Source organism: Aspergillus lentulus, assembly GCF_001445615.1.
Source record: "Aspergillus lentulus DNA, contig: Alt08, strain: IFM 54703, whole genome shotgun sequence".
NCBI classification, from domain to species: domain Eukaryota; kingdom Fungi; phylum Ascomycota; class Eurotiomycetes; order Eurotiales; family Aspergillaceae; genus Aspergillus; species Aspergillus lentulus.
Window position 1 is genome coordinate 2,425,500 of NW_028322118.1, and position 19,374 is coordinate 2,444,873.

At 50.3% G+C, this 19,374-nt stretch overlaps 7 protein-coding genes across 7 annotated transcripts; 2 read left to right on the forward strand and 5 right to left on the reverse strand.

The window, feature by feature from the left end:
- Positions 1-731: 731 nt before the first annotated feature.
- ALT_4044 (uncharacterized protein) lies at positions 732-2,348 on the reverse strand (the record flags this gene model as incomplete). The annotated part of the gene is made up of 1 exon (XM_033556698.2): positions 732-2,348. The coding sequence occupies one exon, from the start codon at positions 2,346-2,348 to the stop codon at positions 732-734; it is 1,617 nt and encodes a 538-aa protein (XP_033412589.2).
- A 1,413-nt stretch (positions 2,349-3,761) lies between these two features.
- ALT_4045 (uncharacterized protein) lies at positions 3,762-4,793 on the forward strand (the record flags this gene model as incomplete). The annotated part of the gene is made up of 3 exons (XM_033556697.2): positions 3,762-3,906; positions 3,962-4,035; positions 4,098-4,793. 3 exons carry the CDS (start codon positions 3,762-3,764, stop codon positions 4,791-4,793), a joined length of 915 nt encoding a protein of 304 aa, XP_033412588.2.
- Positions 4,794-5,199: 406 nt separating this feature from the next.
- On the forward strand, positions 5,200-6,159 carry vip1 (putative actin cytoskeleton protein (VIP1); the record flags this gene model as incomplete). Its single annotated transcript, XM_033556696.1, has 3 exons — positions 5,200-5,282; positions 5,341-5,427; positions 5,532-6,159. The coding sequence occupies 3 exons, from the start codon at positions 5,200-5,202 to the stop codon at positions 6,157-6,159; spliced, it is 798 nt and encodes a 265-aa protein (XP_033412587.1).
- A 331-nt stretch (positions 6,160-6,490) lies between these two features.
- On the reverse strand, positions 6,491-6,712 carry ALT_4047 (uncharacterized protein; the record flags this gene model as incomplete). Its single annotated transcript, XM_033556695.1, has 1 exon — positions 6,491-6,712. The coding sequence occupies one exon, from the start codon at positions 6,710-6,712 to the stop codon at positions 6,491-6,493; it is 222 nt and encodes a 73-aa protein (XP_033412586.1).
- A 1,102-nt stretch (positions 6,713-7,814) lies between these two features.
- Positions 7,815-11,453, reverse strand: ALT_4048 (putative nonsense-mediated mRNA decay protein (Nmd5); the record flags this gene model as incomplete). The annotated part of the gene is made up of 8 exons (XM_033556694.2): positions 7,815-7,981; positions 8,037-8,154; positions 8,209-8,387; positions 8,437-10,304; positions 10,366-10,550; positions 10,622-11,082; positions 11,207-11,285; positions 11,364-11,453. 8 exons carry the CDS (start codon positions 11,451-11,453, stop codon positions 7,815-7,817), a joined length of 3,147 nt encoding a protein of 1,048 aa, XP_033412585.2.
- Positions 11,454-12,091: 638 nt separating this feature from the next.
- ALT_4049 (SKI complex RNA helicase subunit SKI2) lies at positions 12,092-16,259 on the reverse strand (the record flags this gene model as incomplete). Its single annotated transcript, XM_033556693.2, has 6 exons — positions 12,092-12,592; positions 12,649-12,828; positions 12,892-13,079; positions 13,135-13,414; positions 13,474-15,976; positions 16,030-16,259. 6 exons carry the CDS (start codon positions 16,257-16,259, stop codon positions 12,092-12,094), a joined length of 3,882 nt encoding a protein of 1,293 aa, XP_033412584.2.
- A 961-nt stretch (positions 16,260-17,220) lies between these two features.
- ALT_4050 (uncharacterized protein) lies at positions 17,221-19,374 on the reverse strand (the record flags this gene model as incomplete). The annotated part of the gene is made up of 4 exons (XM_089599677.1): positions 17,221-17,305; positions 17,361-18,980; positions 19,036-19,292; positions 19,360-19,374. The coding sequence occupies 4 exons, from the start codon at positions 19,372-19,374 to the stop codon at positions 17,221-17,223; spliced, it is 1,977 nt and encodes a 658-aa protein (XP_089456015.1).

Genomic DNA, 19,374 nt, shown 5'->3' on the forward strand with positions numbered 1-19,374 from the left:
GAGTCTTAGTGTTGAAGAAGTAACTTACCTACCTTAGAGACGATCCCAATTGGTATTTCCCTTCTTGTGGCTGGCTCCAGTAGGAGTTCTGTGCAGTCTCGCTGTGTGCACTATCAAGTCCCATCATCACCCTAAAACCGAATCCTCTCCACAGGTCTGGTGGATGCCAGATCGTCATTGTCTCATTATCCTCATAGAGTCATAGTCCTGCACACGGACTACTGAGTACTGACTACTACCTACAGGGTAAATTGGTTCAATTCCTTGTCCAAGATAACGACAGGGTCTTTTTCAGTAAATACATGCTGACCATCTATCTCTCAATTGATGTGCTGCGAACTTAAAAGGCAGGCTATTATTGCATTGACTGTGGTTACCCTTCACAAACCACTTCCTTGAAAATTTTCATGGATGGCCGATCAATACTGTTCCTGGAGTCCAATTCGCGTTCGCTTCCTCGCTACTGGCAGCTTGGCATGAAATTGCGGAAATCGGAGGGTCCTCACGTTCCAATCCTGGATAGAGGAGCCGGATGACCAACTTGACTGGCTCTTCTGTGCTGCCTTTCCGGGCCGATATCATAACTTTATTTGCAAATCATATTATTATTTCCAACGAAAATGCGCCATTAAGAAACAATTGAGGTTCGGAGCGTGATATCATAACACTTTGAATATATACATCGGATGGAAACATAGCAATTCGGTGTATGTAGCGCTTCCTTTATGCAATCACTCAGTGACACCCAATTGCCCATTGAGCTTGGCCCATGGACCTCTGGGTTGCTTTTGTAACCTGGTGGCCCTCGTGCGAGACCAGGTCGAACGAGCCTCAGACGCCCAGATGTCATTCGAGTCGTCTTCTGATGACTGCGGATCTCGCAAGGTCTCCTCGAGGTCCTGATTCAACATGTTGTACACCTCCTGCAGTACATGCTCTGCGTCCGTAGCCGCCTCCTGGCCCTCTACCAGCCTCTCTTCGACGTACTGGTGTTCGTTCGTCGCTGCCGCTTCAGACGCGAAGGCCCATGATTCAGCCAAGGTAACAACTTCGTCGGGTTTCGGCATTCCAGTTGCGCTCGTCGCATGCCTCGAACTGATGTGCTTGAAACGTGGTTGATGAGTCAAGAGGGGATACTCCGGAAGGAGGTGACTCTCATCGCTCAAGCGATTTAGAACACGGAGAGTCATAGACCTTTCCTTGGCGAGCAACCCCGATAAGTAGTTCTTCTGCAGAGCCAACGCTCGCTGGGCCTTAGATAGTGGAAGAAGATTCTCGGTTGTAAAAGACAGAACCTCCAGCGGGTCCAGTGAAGATCGACCCCCAATCGCGAACTTCCCTAGGTCGACCGATTGGCGTGACGGCTTCGTAGATGGCATTGTCACAGGCTGACAGGCCCGAGAAGCAGCATCCAACAATCGCCTACGTGCTTCCACGTAGGCAACATACTGCGCCGCAATTTCTGCCTTTTGGACTTTGACCAACCGAGTGGACTCCTCGATCTCCTCAGGCGAAAGATCCTGCACTGGAGCATCGTCGGCGTTACTCACGCTCACTAGTTTCTCTTCAACCCATTGCACCAGCTCATCCCGCGTCCGCTGCAGTGCCGCGACTTTGACTGCCGGAGGTACATCAGTACTGTCTGGCGCAAGCTGCGACTTCAAGACGTCCAACAGATTTCTCTCTCGATCCAGTTGAGCTTTGGCACGGATCACGGCTCTTTCCAGTTTATGTACCAAGCCTTCAATACCATCGTCTGCGTCCACCCCCGTCGGTTTGCATTCCTCCTCGGTCTCCTCCAAAGACACGATTTCCTGGCCTTGGCTCGCTCGATCACCGATGCGCTCGGAGATATTCGAGTCTCGTTCTTTGAGCTCCTGTAGATAGTGCTGAAAGACCTGCAACTTCGCATGCCGGCGGCGATCACGAAGCAGTCGGAGGTATGTCTGTAGTTCTGAAGTGTGGTCGATAGACGGAGACTCGGTCTTTGAACCTTTTGTTCTCTCTTTTGCCGACGCAACTTTCTCAGTTAACGAATGATACTCCTTCCGCGCGGCCAGATTCGCCTGAAGAGCTTGCAAGTATTCCTTCCTCAGCCCGGTCAACTCTGCCGGGATTCGCTTGACATTGACCACAGCATCTTGCGGTAAGCAGAGGGTAAGATGAGATTGGGAATGACAATTAGGATTTTCGGAGTCATCCTCTGCGAAATCTATTTGCGAACGAAGGTAGTAGGTCAAGGCCTGTCGGATGCGGAGCGCTTCCTGGCGAGTTCTGATGTAGGGGGCCAACGGCCTGGCAAAAGGAGGAATATCGGTCGGGATATCAGCTTCAGGTCGATCAACCATGACGAGTGATTCGCTCAGAGGCTACAGGCGAACTCTGACGTCAACCTAGACTTTCCATGGGCTGTTGGATATCAAAGCCGATCCTCCTTGCGATCTTCTGACTTACCTGTTTCCTGCCCAATTACTCGCATCTTCAATTGTCGTTTTGTTTTGTTGTTGCTCGAGGTTGTAGATCCTGTTACGTAAGCAGATACAAACTGATTTCCTCAGTTGCCTGCGAGCAGAACTTTCCTCGCTCCTATAAGACATATGAACATGAGAAGGGACTTTAATTGATCTATGGGTATAGATTGCATGCTCTTTGTGATATGGTCTATACTAATTTCCTTGATTTGAGCACAATCCTCTGTAGCTCATTGTATGGGCAGTGCACTCCTCCGTCCCAGGTTTATAGACCACAGAAGTAAGGGATATATTCAATTATCTAGGTACCCTCACAGCCATCTAAACAATCCAATGCGTTCAGGGATCCAAAATGAAATCTCTCTGAAGTGTGGAGAGGTTGAGAAGGACTCAGACCGTTGACGATCACTCATGTGTCCCAACTATCTTGACGCATTGTAGACATTTTCAGAGGCGGAGAATATATTGTGTCGACAGAGTGGTCAAAATGGTTCAGCACAGTCGCTGAAGTCAGCCAGTCACTCTCAGCAGGAAGCTTCTGACCATATTATGTCTGGCGAATGAGATGTCATTATGCCGATGGACGGTTCGCTGCGAACACTTCGGAATGTACAACAATCTGACAAGGATACAATGGGAGATGACACCTCAACCATGTACTCTCGCTTCGACTGGCTAGGCATAGCGTTCAGACTCCCGGAAAAAGTTGGCATACTGGTCTACTTGCAATGTCCACACAGTCTCTTTTTCGACGATCACAGGTCCTATCATTGTTTGAGACTTAGCCATCTCTTTGTAGTCGCTTCAGACATCAAGTACAGGTACTACTGTGAAGCTGACCGCATTGACCTACAGAATGCAGTCTATGAATGCTGATTAACTCCGAATGTGAACGGACACCCTTTATCATCCATACATGACTTATGAAGATCCACAGATTTGCAGGCAGAATTGGCGACACCCACCATATCTGGTATGTTTTGAGCTCATTCTTCTGGAACTTCAATCAAGGGGTTGCCTTGCTTCCAGGCTTTCAGCGTCCTCGCTTCGAAGCCCCTCTTGACCCTCCATCTTCGTTCTTCCAGTTTACCGTTCTCAGAAAAGCTCATTTCCGCAGAGGTTTTGGATATTACTGCGACTTGCCGTTCCTATATAGTTCCCAAAAGCTGTCCGCGTCAACTGACAGCTCTTCATTAGAGATACATGTGTCCAGGAAAAAAAAGGATGCCTGCAGATCCGAGTCCTGCTCCTACCTCTTCCCCAACTTCTCGCCGCCGTGCCGCAACTGCGATGCAGCCGTCTACAACCCCGGCCGTCATCTTTCGACGACCATCTCAGGGAATGGGCACCCCCGGCATCTCTCTTCCCCAGACAACATATGAAGGAAGCCCAATGCCAGGGGCGGGAGAAAACGGTGGTGCAGGAGTAGTGTCACGTAAGAAACTGGCTGGACCTGTTCCAAGGAAAGCATCACACTGAGAATTGGCAAGCTCCGCTGCGACATCCAAAGCCCCTTACGCCATCCGATCTCCACTCCTTGGTCGAGCGAGAGCAAGAAGCGATGGTAGAGTATTGACGTTCTCAAAGCAACGCTGCACTGTTCTGACACCATGGTCTTGTTGGCAGGTAAACCGGCTTTCCAGAGAGCTGTCTATGCTACGCCAGCAAACAGCCTCTGTTGCATCTACCACCTCCTCCACTTCAACCACGCTCAACGATCCCTTGGATGGATATCACAGTACACCGTACTTAGTTAGCTCAGCACATCCGACAGCCTCGCGGCGACATCGCTCCTCATCGAGTCTAAGCTCGTCTTATGTCCCAGTAGTTCAAGGATCGAGAACAGGAAATGGGCCTGCAATTGCACGATCTCGGGAGCCCAGTTTGTCATTCCCATCGGCACGTCCAAACGACCTTTCAAAGCCCGCTCGTGCCTTGTCGACCACATCGCGGCTGCCGGATCAAGTCCTGCCGTCCTTGGCTGCATTGATACAACCGCAACCACAACAACAGGGCGAGAATGTGCCAAGCAACGTCCCTGGATCTCAGAATGCTCGTCAAAGGTCTTTTTCCCCGCAACAGGTGCCAGCTTCCGGCAATCCACCTCGCCAGGAAATACTGGTCCAGCGGGGAGAGTTGGAAGCTATGAAGCGAGAAAACGAGGCCCTGCGTCGTCGCATACGGGACCTCGAGCTTGTTGTTAAGAAATATCGAGAACGCGAAGTCACCTCTCCAGAACAGCAAACAAACGACCATGAGACAACACTGAAATTGGGAAAACTGTCCATTTCCTCGAGGGACGACGCGAAGGATGGTCCTTGATTAGCCTTAGAATTAGCTAGGATGCATCTTGGATAGTCAATATATCAATGAATGTTGACCTCACAACCATCTGACTCTCCATCCATTTAGTCTTCTATTTGATTCTGCCGACTTTACTGGACACTAATTGACAATTGCATATTAGCCATCTATTTTTATCGACTGTCAAACTTGACGTCTTTCACATGCGCGACCAAAGCTACTCCACAGTGGCGGTGCAAGCAACCCCTCACAACGTCATATGTGGCGCAATGATAGGCTAGGCTGCACGCCAAAATAAATACACCTGTTGTCGGCCTCTTATCTTTCACTTTCGATCATCCTACAGCTTTCTGTGAAATATTTCCAATCCATATCTACTCACGCACATACTTTCATATTCATCTCGTACTATCACGCAATCAAAATGTCGGAACGCAGCACTGTCCATGTGTCGGGAATCTCATCCGCCACCACTGATAAGGAGGTCAAGGACTTCTTCAGCTTCTGGTATGACAGTCGCACAGGAACCTCTTGATCAGGTTGCTAATATTCTCTCTACTAATAGTGGAAAGATTACTTCGATCTCTGTGACTCCAGTTTCTGGTGAGAAGGATGCGACCAAGTCCGCAACGGTGACGTTTGAGAAAGAAGCGTAAGCCTACCCCGCACTGTCCACGCCATCGAAACTTGGTCATGCCACACATTCTTTTCTATTTTTCCAAAATGAAACAGGGACCTGAATTAACGTTCTTCTAGAGCAGCAAAGACCGCCTTGCTCCTGGATCAAACCCAATTGGGTCCCTCCACAGTGCATGTCACCGCCGCTCACTCCCTTGACGAGATCGCCGGAGACCATGCGGCCACCAGCGGAGAGGCCAAGGATGAGAACGGCCAGGACCTTGAGCAGGAAGACAAGCCCAAGTCCCGGATTGTCGCAGAGTACCTTGCCCACGGCTACGTGATCAGCGACAGCGCCATCCAGCAGGCCATCGCGCTGGACAAGAAGCATGGCTTCTCCTCCCGCTTCACATCTGCCCTGACCAACTTCGACCAGAAATACCATGCCACCGATCGTGCCAAGGGGATTGATGAAAGCTACAAGATCACCGACAAGGCGGCCAGTGGCTGGCGCGGTCTCCACTCGTACTTCGAGAAGGCTTTGGATACCCCATCTGGCAGGAAGCTCCGCGAATTCTACGTGCAGACCGACAAGCAGGTGCGCGACATCCACAACGAGGCCCGCAGACTCGCAGACTTGAAGAGCGGAAAGCAGACAGAGGATGCTCCTGCTGCGGCCGGTGCAGAGGCTGCCAACGTTACTCCTAGCGCTGCGCCGACATCGCAACCGGCGGGTGCTGCACCCCCCGCTGAGCCCAAGGCGTGATTAGGGATCGGTGATTTAAGGAAATCATGATTTATTTCTGTATTGCTCGCAGTTTGATTGTTTGTTCTTATTGAAATTCCCCAGTATCTGGTGTTTCACCGCAAACCATGACGAGTGACTTAGGTGAACAGAAGAGTTTTGTAATCGCAGTCACTACCACCTCTCTCCTGTACTTAACACCCCTTGAAAACTTTCACCATGGACACAAATAAATAATCCCTCCCAGGAGGGAGAACAGAAGGAGAATACTCGTTCAATAATCGTAGGTTTCATTCACACGTCAAGTGGAGTCTAGAAATACATCATAAAATCGAATTTCCCCTTTCCCCAATCAATGTACCTTCGAGTACTTGGCCGCCTCAATATCCTCAAGCGGATGCTTGGGGTTACTCTCCAGCTTCGACTCCTTGGTCTCATTCGACTCACGCTGCGAATGCTGCGGGTCGCCACGAAGCTCGGGCTGGGTCTTGCCCGCCGAAGGGGGATCTTGCTGCTGGGCGCCGGACTGGGTTTCAGGAGGAGGGGACTGACGGCCGGAGTTTTGGGCGGACATTTTGCTCTAGAGTTATATAAGCCGGAATCCAGATTCACGAGGGGAAAAGAGAACTTACGATGTTGTGTGGAGGGATTGGGATATGTATCAATGGTAACGTAGGTATCAGATTGCAATGGAGTTTGGTTTGATGGTTTTCTGATGATTTGACAGTGTGAGGAATGTCTTGCAAGATACCTACTTAGGCTTTTTAAGTGTCGACGACTTGCGCTAAAACGTTGTGAAGAGCTGGAGACAGGGCCGCCTTGTTGGGATTCATCATCATGACGTCTGGTATGGGGCCCACTGTGATCATCAACTTGTCGCTGGAGGAACTTCTGCTAGTACGAGGGGTACGTCACATACAAAATTATAAGAAACAGCTATGGAATGATACGCAGTCTTCGGTACATGTTGCAATTGAAATAATTGACGAGGCACTATCAGTTCTGAATGCATCGTTGACCACTTGACTCTGTCTACTCTAGCAGGCATGATTTCTGATATGGCGTCATAGGCCTGTTGGTTTGTGATGTTTGCACTTAGATCACGTGACTCATATGATTAGGGTTCTTTGTATCCGTGGGGTCAATCCTCAGCCAATAGAGGTAATGAGTGGAACGTATTTGGAGCTTCCTTCTTCTTTAATCATCGGTAGAATGCATCTCATTTCGCTCATGCCAAAGCATAAATGAACCTAAGCCAAGTGCCAGGATTAATGGGGGGGAATCTGATTCTGTGCAGTACATGTATGCAGGGGAAAATGGAGTCAAATCACAATGGTGGGACTTTTTGTGGAGAGAGATCATGATGACAATTATAAACGAACCAAGATGACCATGACAGCATTCAGACAAAGAAAAGGAAAACGATCTAAATGACAAAAAAAAAAGTGAAAAAAAAGGGGGGGGGAGGAAAAACGAGCACATGCGGCGTGAGAGCCTATTCAATCCAGGCGCCTGCTGGAAAACAGCCAAAGCCCAAGAGCTGTAGCCATGGCATGTTCTTATATCATCAAATATGGAAGAATCAGCAATGTCGACTGTTTCATTTCGTCGACGGGCCGAACATCTCTTCTTTTCTATTTTTTTTTTAATTTTTGATTCTGCTTGCAAGTCGTGTCTCATTGGGTGCCGTTAGCCTGAACTCCAGCAGCGGCAGCTTCCGCGTTAGCAGCTGCCATGGCCTTGGCATCAGCCTCGTGGAAGACGGCCTGGATGATCTGCTGTTCCTCAGGGCTCAAAATCTTCGTGAGATTCTCATAAAGCTGTGGCTGTTCCTGTTGAAGGCCTAGTAGGGAGTTAGCCAATGCGCAACATACTCCATCAGGGGGAAGACAACATACCCATGAACACATGCTTGAACATGCCGTACGGCTCAATCTTGTCCAGTGGCGTCTCAAGTAAACTTTCCTCATCCAGCTCGTCATCATCGTCGTCCGCAAAGGAGCCGAACTTCTGTGCCTGGAGAATACGGTTAGTGGGATTCTCTCAAGACCAGAACCATAATGCGCTCACCTCCTGGTTCAGGAAATCAAGGTAGGCGGCACTCTCGTCAGGAACGTCGCCCTCGGCTGCCCCCTCGAGCTCATCTCCTTCGGTCCACTCAACTTCGCCGTCCCAGTCATTCTCCTCGTCATCCTCTTCACCTTCGTCATCGTATGTGAAGTCGGACTCTTTCGTTGCGTCCTCGCGGCCTTTTACAAGCTTAGTAAGATTCAGCGGTAGAAGAAGTCGGGAACTTACTCTTAATTGCTGCAGGCAGAGTCTGGAAGAGTCTGGTGACTCCCTGAAGGAGTCTAGGCCAACCTTGTTGTACACTGGCAGGAACATCTCCAGCTTTCAGCGTGAGCAGAGAACTGATCGCTGCAATCGACAGCTTCTTGTCGTGAACACGTCTGAAGTTGTCAATGTTGGAGAACCACGTGCTGAAGAACTTGTTCGTCCAGCCCTTGGATTCCAGAACTTGCAGACTGAGGACAGGGTTGTAGTAAATGGCGTTGATTACCATCTCCATCAGGTGAAGACGGTAGGACTTCGTCCTAGCCTCCCCAGCCTCAATGACGCGCATTGGGAGCTCAATGAAGAGAGGGATGTACTGGTCAATATAGCCGCGCAGATTCAACATCACGGTCTCCGCGAGTTTGCACCCACATATCCGGTCGACACCGCCGACTTTCTCGTCCCTGAAGATATCCTCAACCATGCCAACGACGGCCGCAAGGTATGCAGGGTTTTGAACCAGCATTTCCGAGCCATAAGCGACGTAATTGTCAAGGGCGGGCAGCATATCTTCCAGATACAGCTCGGCACCTGCTTTGAACGTCTTGTGAATGAGCTCGAAAGCCTGCCACATTGTAGGTGAGATAGATTTCGAGGCGAAGGTGCAGCTGTCAATGATCTCAAATACCTCGTTGTAGAGGTCATAAAGCTTGTTTTCAAGCGTGATGCTGATAACAGGCATGAGAATAGTCTCAAGATGCAGAAGCACATCAGGGGTGCTCTCGAGAGTCAATATGAGCGTTCCGATGGTCTGCAGTACACCCAAGGCAGTGATGCTTTTATCGTCCAAAAAGTCTCCATATGTATCCTCTTCGCCCTTGGCAGCATTACGCTCCAGCAATTCGCCAACAATACGCATGTACGTATCACGGAGTTGTTCGCTGAGAGCCACAGCAAATGGCGTCAGCTCGGCAGAGAAAACTTCGACGAAGTCTTCCATGACATTGGCCAGAGCGTCCACGTCAACCTCGTTGGCGAGCTTGAGCAGCTGCTGCATAATCTGGGGAATGTTTTGCTGCATCGACGTTCTGATAATGTCATGACGAATGAGAGGCTGCAGAGCAAGAGCGGCCTCCACGCGGACGGGCAGTTCAGGATCGGTCATCGATTCCAAGATATTCCGGTAGATGATCATGAGGTTGTTGGGATCCTGGAAATCGAGCTGCTCGAATTTCTCCAAAGTGTCGCAGGCACGAGCTCTGAGGAAGCCGTGAGGACTGCGGAATTCGGGGAAAACGTGGCGAACGAAGAAGTATTCGACCTGGTTGGCGATGGGACTCTTCTTGCCCAAAATGACAGAGGCCAGTGAACCAATCATGCGAAGAGCACCTTCCTTCTCTCGGGGCAGCTTCTGATCGTCCGGAGCAGATTCATACTTGCTAACGACGCTGTTGACGAACGTAAGGATCGAGAAAGTCTGCTTCTTCCGATTCTTCGTGAGCGCGACCAAGAAATTCGTGGCCGCAACATCGGGCGCCGAGACTTCTTCGTAAAAGTTCAACTTCCGGTGGAGATATTCCGAGGGGTCAGTCTCGAACAGCTCGATATCCTCGTCTGATTGGCACATGATCGGGAATATGAAGTGAGCGATCAAGTTGTCCATGTGCGGTTTCAGGTGCTCCCACATCGCCTTAGGCTTGACACACTCTTCCAGGAAGATCAAAGTGTATGCAAGAGCAGGATTGCTGAGCCATTGTCCCTTTGACACCCACTTGTCAATCTCCTGCAAATATCCCTTGAGAATTTCCGGAGCGAAAGTGCTGATGAACGTCTTCGCATATTGAGAGTAATCTGGGGTGCTAGACTTGGTCATTGTGGTAGGATTTCCGTATCTAGGATATCTGTGAATAAACTGTGCGCCGTCAAACAAAAACGGGAGATGCGTCTACCCACCTGATGAACAGACGGTTCAAATTGGCATACGACCATTTTTTGCACTTCCACCAATGGTTGAGTTCCCTCTCTTCCTTGGATTCCATCATGGAGTTGGCAGGAGGCTGCTTGGCAATGATTCTCAGGAAGAGTGTGCACCAGTCGACAGTCGCTTGGTGGGTTTGAAGATGAGGCGAAAGCTCGAACTATGGTCACCAACAGTCAGCCTTCATGCCTTTCCCGCAGCAGTTGCATCTGAGATTTCCGGATCACCCACATAAATGGCATGTTTATAGGACTTGACAACAATCCGGAGCATTTCAGCTGCCTCCAGGCTTTCCTCGTCAACCAATTTCAAGCCAATGTTCAGGAGCTGAGGAAATGAGTGCTCGACAATCTTGTCAAATTCCTCCCTTTTCTCTCCAGCCTTGAATCTGTAAACGCGGCAGATGGCCAGCAGACATTGTAGACCAGCGTAGACGGAGTTCGCATCATTGGTGCCCAGCAACTGAAGCGTAATATCCAGAAAACCCGGCCACTGCTCAGGGAAATCATGCTGAAGGATCTTTTGGAGGAGAGGAACAAGCTGTGCGCGGACATTGGGAGGTGTCGATGCGAGCGCTGGGATCAGCCTCTCTCGGAAGCCGGGCTTTTCAGCCTCTGGAATCGGTGCGCGCAGGGGGCTGTCTTCGACGGGCGACCATCCGCGGTTGATTCTGTTCTTCAGGTAGACACCGGCTGCAAGTAATTATTCATCATCAGTCATGTCCAGAGAAAAGGCCGAGTATTCATTCGATCTTCAGGGGGTCCGAAGATTATATAAAAAAAAAAAATTCTCGGACATCCAGCGGGGTCAACATACCCGAAAGTTGAACAGCATTGTTCTGCTCCCCCTGCAAAATATCCAGAAGCGCATTTATGAAGCCGGGTTGCGTCTCAGCCTAGGTAATGACCAGTATTAGACTTATGTAGGAAGAACTTCCACTGTCAACCCTCATTCCAGAGTCCTCCCCACATACATATTTTAAATCCAATTCAGCTTGGCGTCGATTATCCGCATTTGCGTCGAGAGTAGACTGAATGCGGTCTCGGAGAGCTGCAACATCCATCTCGCACCAACAACAGACCCCTGGAAACAAAAATCAAAAACTCCGAATAGAAGAAACCCCGTCACGAGGTGGTGAACCCGAAAGGAAGATGGGGGCGGAAGGAAGAGAGAAGAGGAGAGGGGAAGAGAAGGAAAGGAGATAAGTAGCGGATACTAGACAGAGGTAGAGAAGGATAGGGTGCAGATTATTTTCCCGGTAGTTAGTCTAGTAGTGACAATCACAGGAAAAGGGCAGAGCAGAGCAAAAGCACAGACTACTAGGACTGGGCCACAAGAAGAAAACATTCAGCGGTTAAAGTTGGGTTTGCTTTTCATGAATTTTGTGCCCGCCCCGCGCCTATCGCAATCGCAGCTAATCAGAATGCTCGCCGCCTCGCGCGGTCAGAGAATTTTCTCCCGAATCACCTCCATGGTTCCTGGGCTACTTTACTGATGCTTCACATTCCTAAATCTCAAATTATAGAGGATCCTTATTGTAAAGGACAGACTGAGAGCATTGTTGTTTTGTGCTCTCCCTAATCAGGTGTATGAGAATATCGGATGATTGTTTGTCCCATCCTCCCCTGGTTATCCTTATATTTGCTTACAATATCATGTAATTCGTTCTACTCTAGCGTAATGAGAAGTAAAGAAAGTATGCTACATGTACAGTGACGCCGCAAAGATAACATCACGCTTGATCAGCTCCTGCGCCTGTTGCATCTTCGTGTATAACGTCGGATCTCCAACCAGCTTCGCCGCGTTCCTCACTTCGCGACAAGTCTCATCTAGTCGAGTAATCGTCCGAACAATGGTACCTTCCATCACATCCGTCAAGTCTGTGATGCGGTTGAAGGACATGCCCTTGGCCCATTCGTAAACTACCTCTGCCAGACCAAAGCGGGGCTGGCTGGCGAAGTCGTTGCTGTCCTCGCTTGACTGAATGACTTGGTATTGGATTTGGAGGTCGTTTACCTTCTCAGCGATCCGAATAATCGCCTCCTTGCCCTTCTCCAGACGAGGGGTCAAAGTAGGAACATTCTCTGTCTTCTCCTGGAAGACAAATGCGGACAAGAGCGCAACAATCTCTTCAGGCTCGTATTCGGCCAGGACGTTCTCGAGAATCAACTCCGTCAGTACGAGTTCATCAGCCGAGTGAATCTGTCCATAATATTAGCTCTACACTTCCAGCCTCTCAGGAGAAGCGGATGACTCACCTCACATGCGACTTTGCCCTTTAGCTGAACTCGGGATTGCTCATCAATGAACCCTAGGTCTCTTAGCACTTGGATGCGCTGCTCGTAGTCCGGTAGGAGTTGCAGGTTCTGGTCCGACATGAGCTGTTTTAGCTGAGAGATATTCTCTTTCACCTGCCATTCATCGTGTTGCATCTCAAACTGCCCGAAGTCAGTAACAATGTAGTTTACGAGGAATCGGTTATACAGGCGGTGGCAACTCACGTGCTTCAAGAAAGATGGGCACTGTAAGCAACGGCAAGATTGAGTGATAGCTGCCTGTGCTTGCCGTTTTTCTAGTATGTCCCGCACTTGTAGCTCTTTGATCCGAGCCCAGTCCATCTCATCCCAGACAGGGCTAGTCCAGGAAGCGCAAAGTTTCGAAAGCTCCTTGTCCGCGAATTTGATCGCCTCTGTGTGTTCGAATTAGTTTATGCTACAGTTATGGGCACAAAGTTTAAACCAAACCTTTCTTGATATTGAGGTACCATGTTGGACCACCCACTTTCACCATCGTGTTGGTAACACACTCTAGGTCTGAAAGAGGAATCTTGCAAACTTTCAGCGTCATGTCGGCACCGCGAGTCGGCAGAGGGTGCAGCAAGTGTCGGAATCTTGGAAGAAAGGGCAAAATGTCGCTTGGATGGCGTCTGTGGCTCAATTTGCCGATCTCAAGGACCTGTATGCTAGGAGAGGCGCCTCCTCCAACACCTTCCCTAACAATGATACCTGCAGTTCGGAAACCATCCTATGAAAAGTTCAGTCAATGCGAGAACAGAAGGTAATATCATCCATCGTCCGACAAACCTTTCGATACACAACAAGCCGCTTTGGCATGAAGAGACGCTTCCCGACAGGAGACGCAAGTAGACCAACGTGAAGTTCGCTCGTTAGCTTCTCATACTCGATAGCTGCATCATGGCAGGCTACCAGGTCAATATCGCAGATATCGCAAGGTTCTCGTTTGATCTTCGCCAGACTTGCTTCAGAAAGCTGGACCTGTTTCTCATGCTCCGGCAGTAGAGCCTGGGTGGCATTCTCACTGAAGCTTCGCTTGATCATCTCTTCAATCTTCAGAGCTTCCACACGCAAGAGGTTCAAAATCATATTGTAAGTGAGTCTGAACTGGGACCGGAGCTTTGTCGGGTCACCAAGGATCATCTTCCTTAAAGCACCCGCAGGGGGCGCCTCGTCTCTACCGGCGCTCACAATGATGACGTATCCAACAGTGTCAAGACCTCTCCGTCCGGCACGTCCTGCCATCTGGGTATACTCGCCTGGCAAGAGATCTCTGAAGCCCCTACCGTCGTGCTTGCGGAATCCGGAGAAAACGACCGTCCGTGTGGGCAGATTGAGACCCATTGCAAACGTCTCGGTAGCGAAAAGAATCTTGACCAACGATTTTGCGAACAATATTTCCACAATTTCTTTCATGATGGGCAGAAGACCACCATGGTGAACAGCGATACCTCTGCTTAGCAGCTCCCGCAGCCGAAGAATTTGTGGCAGAGTTCTGTCTTCCGGCTTGAGTCGTGTCAGGGACTTCTCGATGAACATATGAATCAAACTCTTCTCGGAAGCATTGCAGAAATCTTGATTGGAGAGTGAGTCTGCATTCTCTTCACACCTCTTTTTCGAGAAAACGAAGATGCAACCTGGAAGCAAGTTCTCTTTTCGGAGGTGCCCCACGAGCTGTACCCAGATTGTCTTATCCTGAGCAGCCGTTGTGCGTCCTCCCCCCCGTCCCGTACGAGCGATATTGCCAGTGCCCCTGTTAGCTGGTTGGCCTCGGCCGCGAGGAGCACCGCCCCGCTGAGCGTTTCCACGAGGAGCTCCTCTACCAGCAGGCTGCCCGCGTCCTCTGCCTTGCTGTCCTCCGCGCTGTGCTTGAGACTGAGCTTGGGCTTCGGCGGCCTTTTGTGCTTTGATTTTGTCTCTGCCGGAAATGATGTTGTCTGCTTCTTTCCAGCCAGTCTCGAGAAAGCGCTTGTTCGAGTCGACAATCTTGTATTTGTCTTTACCTGCCCAGAGATAGTGCTCCAGTGGGACGGGACGTTTGGCGGTCGATATGACGTAGATATCCTTCTTCTTCGTACGACCAACCCAGGAGGCAAATTCATAGGTATTGGGGACTGTAGCAGAGAGCAGGATGAGAGTGACATGCTCCGGAAGCATGATGATGACTTCCTCCCAAACAACACCTCGCTCGAGATCATTCACATAGTGCACCTCGTCAAAGATCACAAATTCAACATCTCTGATCAGATCCGCGCCTCGGTAGAGCATACTCCGCAAGATCTCGGTAGTCATGATCAGGCAGCTGGCCTCCGGGTTTATTTGAACATCTCCGGTAAGAATCCCAACGTCATCGAACTCAGTTCTGAAGTCTCTGAACTTTTGATTGCTCAGAGCTTTGATAGGAGATGTGTAAATCGCCTTGGTCATATGTTTCGAGGCCAGAGCGATAGCGTATTCTGCAACGACAGTTTTACCGGCTGAGGTATGGGCCGCGACAAAGACTGAATCGCCATTCTCGAGGTGATACACTGCCTCCTTCTGGAAGGTATCCAGTTCGAACGGCCACTCCCGAGCCATGTCAGGCACGAGTTCATGGAAGTTAGGGATGTGTTTATTGACGTCCACGACGTGAGCCCATTCTTTGCCACCCTGCCTTTGCTTGACACCGCCGAGTAATGGCGCTCGAGGCTCCAAGGCTGGGAACTCGACGGGGAGGAGAGAATCGATATCCTCCTCGCCACTCAATTCATCATCTTCGCCAATCTTCACCCCACCTTCAACGTCCGAGACGGCGTCTTCATCTCGCTCCACATGGAGATCACTTTCTTCTTGCTGGAGGGCATGCTCAACTTCCTCGTCACCTTCCGCTGTTTCCTTGGTCTTCGCCGCTTCGAATTGCAACCCCCGGGAAAAGCCAGGGGCTATCTCTAAGAGGCCACCCTCGGCTCCAAAATTGATAATGCGGTCGAGACCGGACTGCTTGCCACCAGTTCTTGAGCGTTCCGCAGCCTGTGCTTCAGATTCCATTTCAGCAATAGCCTCGACACCGTCGAGTCCGCCCGGCGCAAAGGGGAAAAAGCCTGCCGCGCCTCTCACGAAATCAGCACGACCCGCGGGCCTGCGCAGTAAAGACGTCGAGTTTTTGGCGTTGGCCGCTGCAGCGGGGACCGTGACTTCGTGGTAGCCAGTGACTCGGCCCTCCAGACCTTCCCGGGTAAAACGAACAATAGTCCGTGTTTGAGTGGGAGCAATCTCGTAGAGGTCGGTGTAGTCAACCGGGACATCCCATCGCCTGCGGGGATCGTTAGTAACAATACAAGCCAGGCGTGGGTTGTCAACACAAACTTTTGAAGGCGGTTGAGCCATTCTGAGCTGAATCGTGGTGAGGGTGTCAAAAACTCTCTCTCCAATTCAGCTTTGAGATCTGAGGCACTCTGTCGTGGCCGCTGTCGAGGACCACGGTGTCTGTAAGTTCCCTTTTCCTCTTCAACAAGCTGAGCATCGAAGGCGGACCCGCTTAAATTCTCGGAGTTGAGGTTGAGGCCGGCCAAGATGGAGGCCACCGTTTCCGCCATTGGGAGGAGCGGCGCAGAGAGATATCGGGACTATAGAAAAATCTGCCTGGCTCCCCGGGACTCAGTGCGACGTTTGCTTGATTCGAGGGATGTTCGATCTGGAGACCGGGAATAGTTGGAACGACTCTCCACTCCAGATTCACAGTCACGTGGCCTGCCAGTGAATACTTTGGCAACAGTCTATCTTGGGAGGGGAAATTATTAACACAGAGAAGACGCCTCTCAGCAGCTAATATTCATAAACGAGTGAGGAGACTAGAAGCCAGCAACAGTGAGAGTAGGTGTGTCTCATGGAATGGCGGCGATGAATGGCCGTAACGCTAAAGCGAGTCCACACACAACTTTCACTGACGTCGGGTGGGGACTGCGCTGCATATAATTCTACCTAGGTACCTCTCTACACCCTGTACTTCCCGGATCATCTCTGCTTTCAAGGTCCTTTACCGTACTTTTTAGTTATCCACATAGTATAATATTTTATTATCAGTTGACTCAAGGAGAATTTCTGCCACACCATAAATCCAGCAGCTATTCCTGCACCAGAAAACCATGTACAGTCGCCGTAAACGCCATGCATAGATAGATGCAGTATGCCAACTGAACCATTCATGCAAAATTCAAGGCTCACACACATGCATACTCAAGTCAGGATGCAAAGACGAATGTCTTAAAATACGACAAGAAACCTGTGGTATATTCCAAGCCGTCTGATGGGCTTTCCTCGGTCGCTGTACTGCTCCGTAAGAATGGACACCTCTGAGCCTATCTTCTTCAGTATGTAACCAGGCCAGAAAGACGGGAAGGAAATCAAGATAAGTATGAAGAAGACGAAGGAGATGAAGAAGAATCACGATGAAAAAGACGAGGGATGGCATCGTCAACGAGGTGTTGCCACCTTATCATATAGATAGTAAAAGATCAAATGTGGACGATAGAGCCCCGGTTTCTGAATATGCTACGCTCATCGATACGACATAACGGGGAATGTCTTTCGGTCGGCAGTATTGATCTGGAATTCAAAAATGCCATCTACTGTGGCAATGTACCTGCTCAAGTCAGTTTTCCTCCTCGAGCTTGAAGCAGACCAGGGCCTCATCTTACAGTGTCCTTCCGTCGGCGCCGAAACCCAGTCCAGCCGTGCTACCTGACTCCTGGTCTCTAGCTCCGGGCCCTAGACTCCTGTCTGGGAGTTCGTTCAAGACACTCCTGATCCATCTAGGTGAACGTGTCTGTTCAAAACCCAAGAGCTGTTGACGGTATCGTTGTTCGCGTTGACTGTTTCTGTGTTGCGCCTCGTTGATAATTTGTCGTTGTCTGCGAAGCCGCTCTGCCGCGACATTAGTCCTCAATTCTGAAGTTGACAGACGTCCCAAGTCATGCTGACTATCGGATGCCGTGAGTCGCGAAGCGCTAGAATGATCAACGGTGGCAGACGGGCGAGTTACAGATTCATGGGCTCGAGTGTCCGAGCCTTCTTCGCTATTAGAGCTGCTCGGACCATCGGCATCGCCGTCTGCAGGATGCAAGCGATCAAGAAATGTTGCAGACTGAAGTTCTGACGGTGAAGCTGTCCAGCTCAGAGTAAGACTTGGCTGCGGTCCAACATTGGCCCCAATAACCGACCTACTACCCTCGGGATATCCCCGTGGAGGAGTCACAGGGTTGTCGCGCCCTGCATTCAAGTTCCGGCCGGAGATTCCTGTGTGGCCAAGGTAGTTTTCCCGAAATGTATCAATAAGAGCGTCGCTTCGGTGTGGTGGCGAGGTAGGACGGGATGGTCGACGAGTTCCTTCGGTGGATGCTTGGAACTGTGAGCGAGGTGCAGGATGCGGTTGGGCGTTGACTCTAGCTCGTCGTTCAGTCAGACCCTCTTCTAACCTCGACGTCCAACGTGCTGTATTTAGGAATTCCACAATCAGCCTCTCTCTCTGTGTGAGGTCCTGTATCAAGCTCTCACGCAAAGGAGAATGATCCGTCCCATTTCCCCGCTCATTCGAAGTACGCTCGATCGAATCGAGAATAGCCCGGTGGGTTGCATCCGTTCCATGCCGAGATTCAGCGAGAACACGACCGTCAAGGTCAGATTCGAGTTCTTCTGAGTCATCTAGTATCGGCTCCGTGTATACTTCTTCCAAATCGGAGTCGTTCATATCCAGATTTAGAATCTGTCTGCGTATGAAAGCCTGGCGAACGTCCGCAACCCCGGCTCGTCCTTTGTCTTCGAGCCACACCAGGAGGTCCCAAGGCTCAGGTGCAAAAGCCATGCAACGCACAGCACCACCGTTACAGCAGGGCCTTGATGAATTGAAGTTGCATATTATGGCATTCTTACCGTCTGCCTCGCCTGCTGTGTCTCGAACTGTGGCCACGTCGAACACTGTAATAACTCCCGACTGTGAACCGATAGCGCACAGTCGACTGAATGGAGAGAATGCAACAGTGAAGCAACAGCCGTCATCGAAGCGCGTGCCAATATCCATCTCTATGCAACGGATAAGATCCCAATCCCACGCAGGAAGCTTCTCACCGTTGTCTGTCAGAACCGTTGTCTCCAAATCACATGTAACATCGTAGAAATATGCACGAGTCTCATCTCCAACCGCAGCGAGCAGGGTCGAGTCCGGTGACATAATAGCATAATTCATGCATGCTTGGTGAGGAAGGACCTTGAGGACTTTCGACCGCGTCAGAGAATAGATTGTAACAGTCTTGTCATTATTACTGCCGCAAATTCAGCACCAACTATCAGACGGAGAGCCATATATGGTGGGAATACCTTAGGATCATAATGTCCTCGTCGGGGAATCCCTTGTCGGCACCGGGCAACCGGTGAACAGTCACCGAGTTCACAATGCTGCCCCCAAACTTGTGCAACTGTACCTCGGGCATAAGCGGTCTTGAAGCCTGGTGAGTCAATTCAGACTCTCCTCGAGACGGCCAAGGATGGGAAAGCCTTGTTGGAGGTTCCAGGTTGATGGGTAAGGCACTATCGACATCTGAGGACGGCAAAACTGACGTATCGCCACGTGCGGTCTGATCAGCGATCCGTACAAAGGCGCACTCCCCATTATCGGAGCCCCCGACACCTATCCAACCATACCCCGCGGTGAGACAT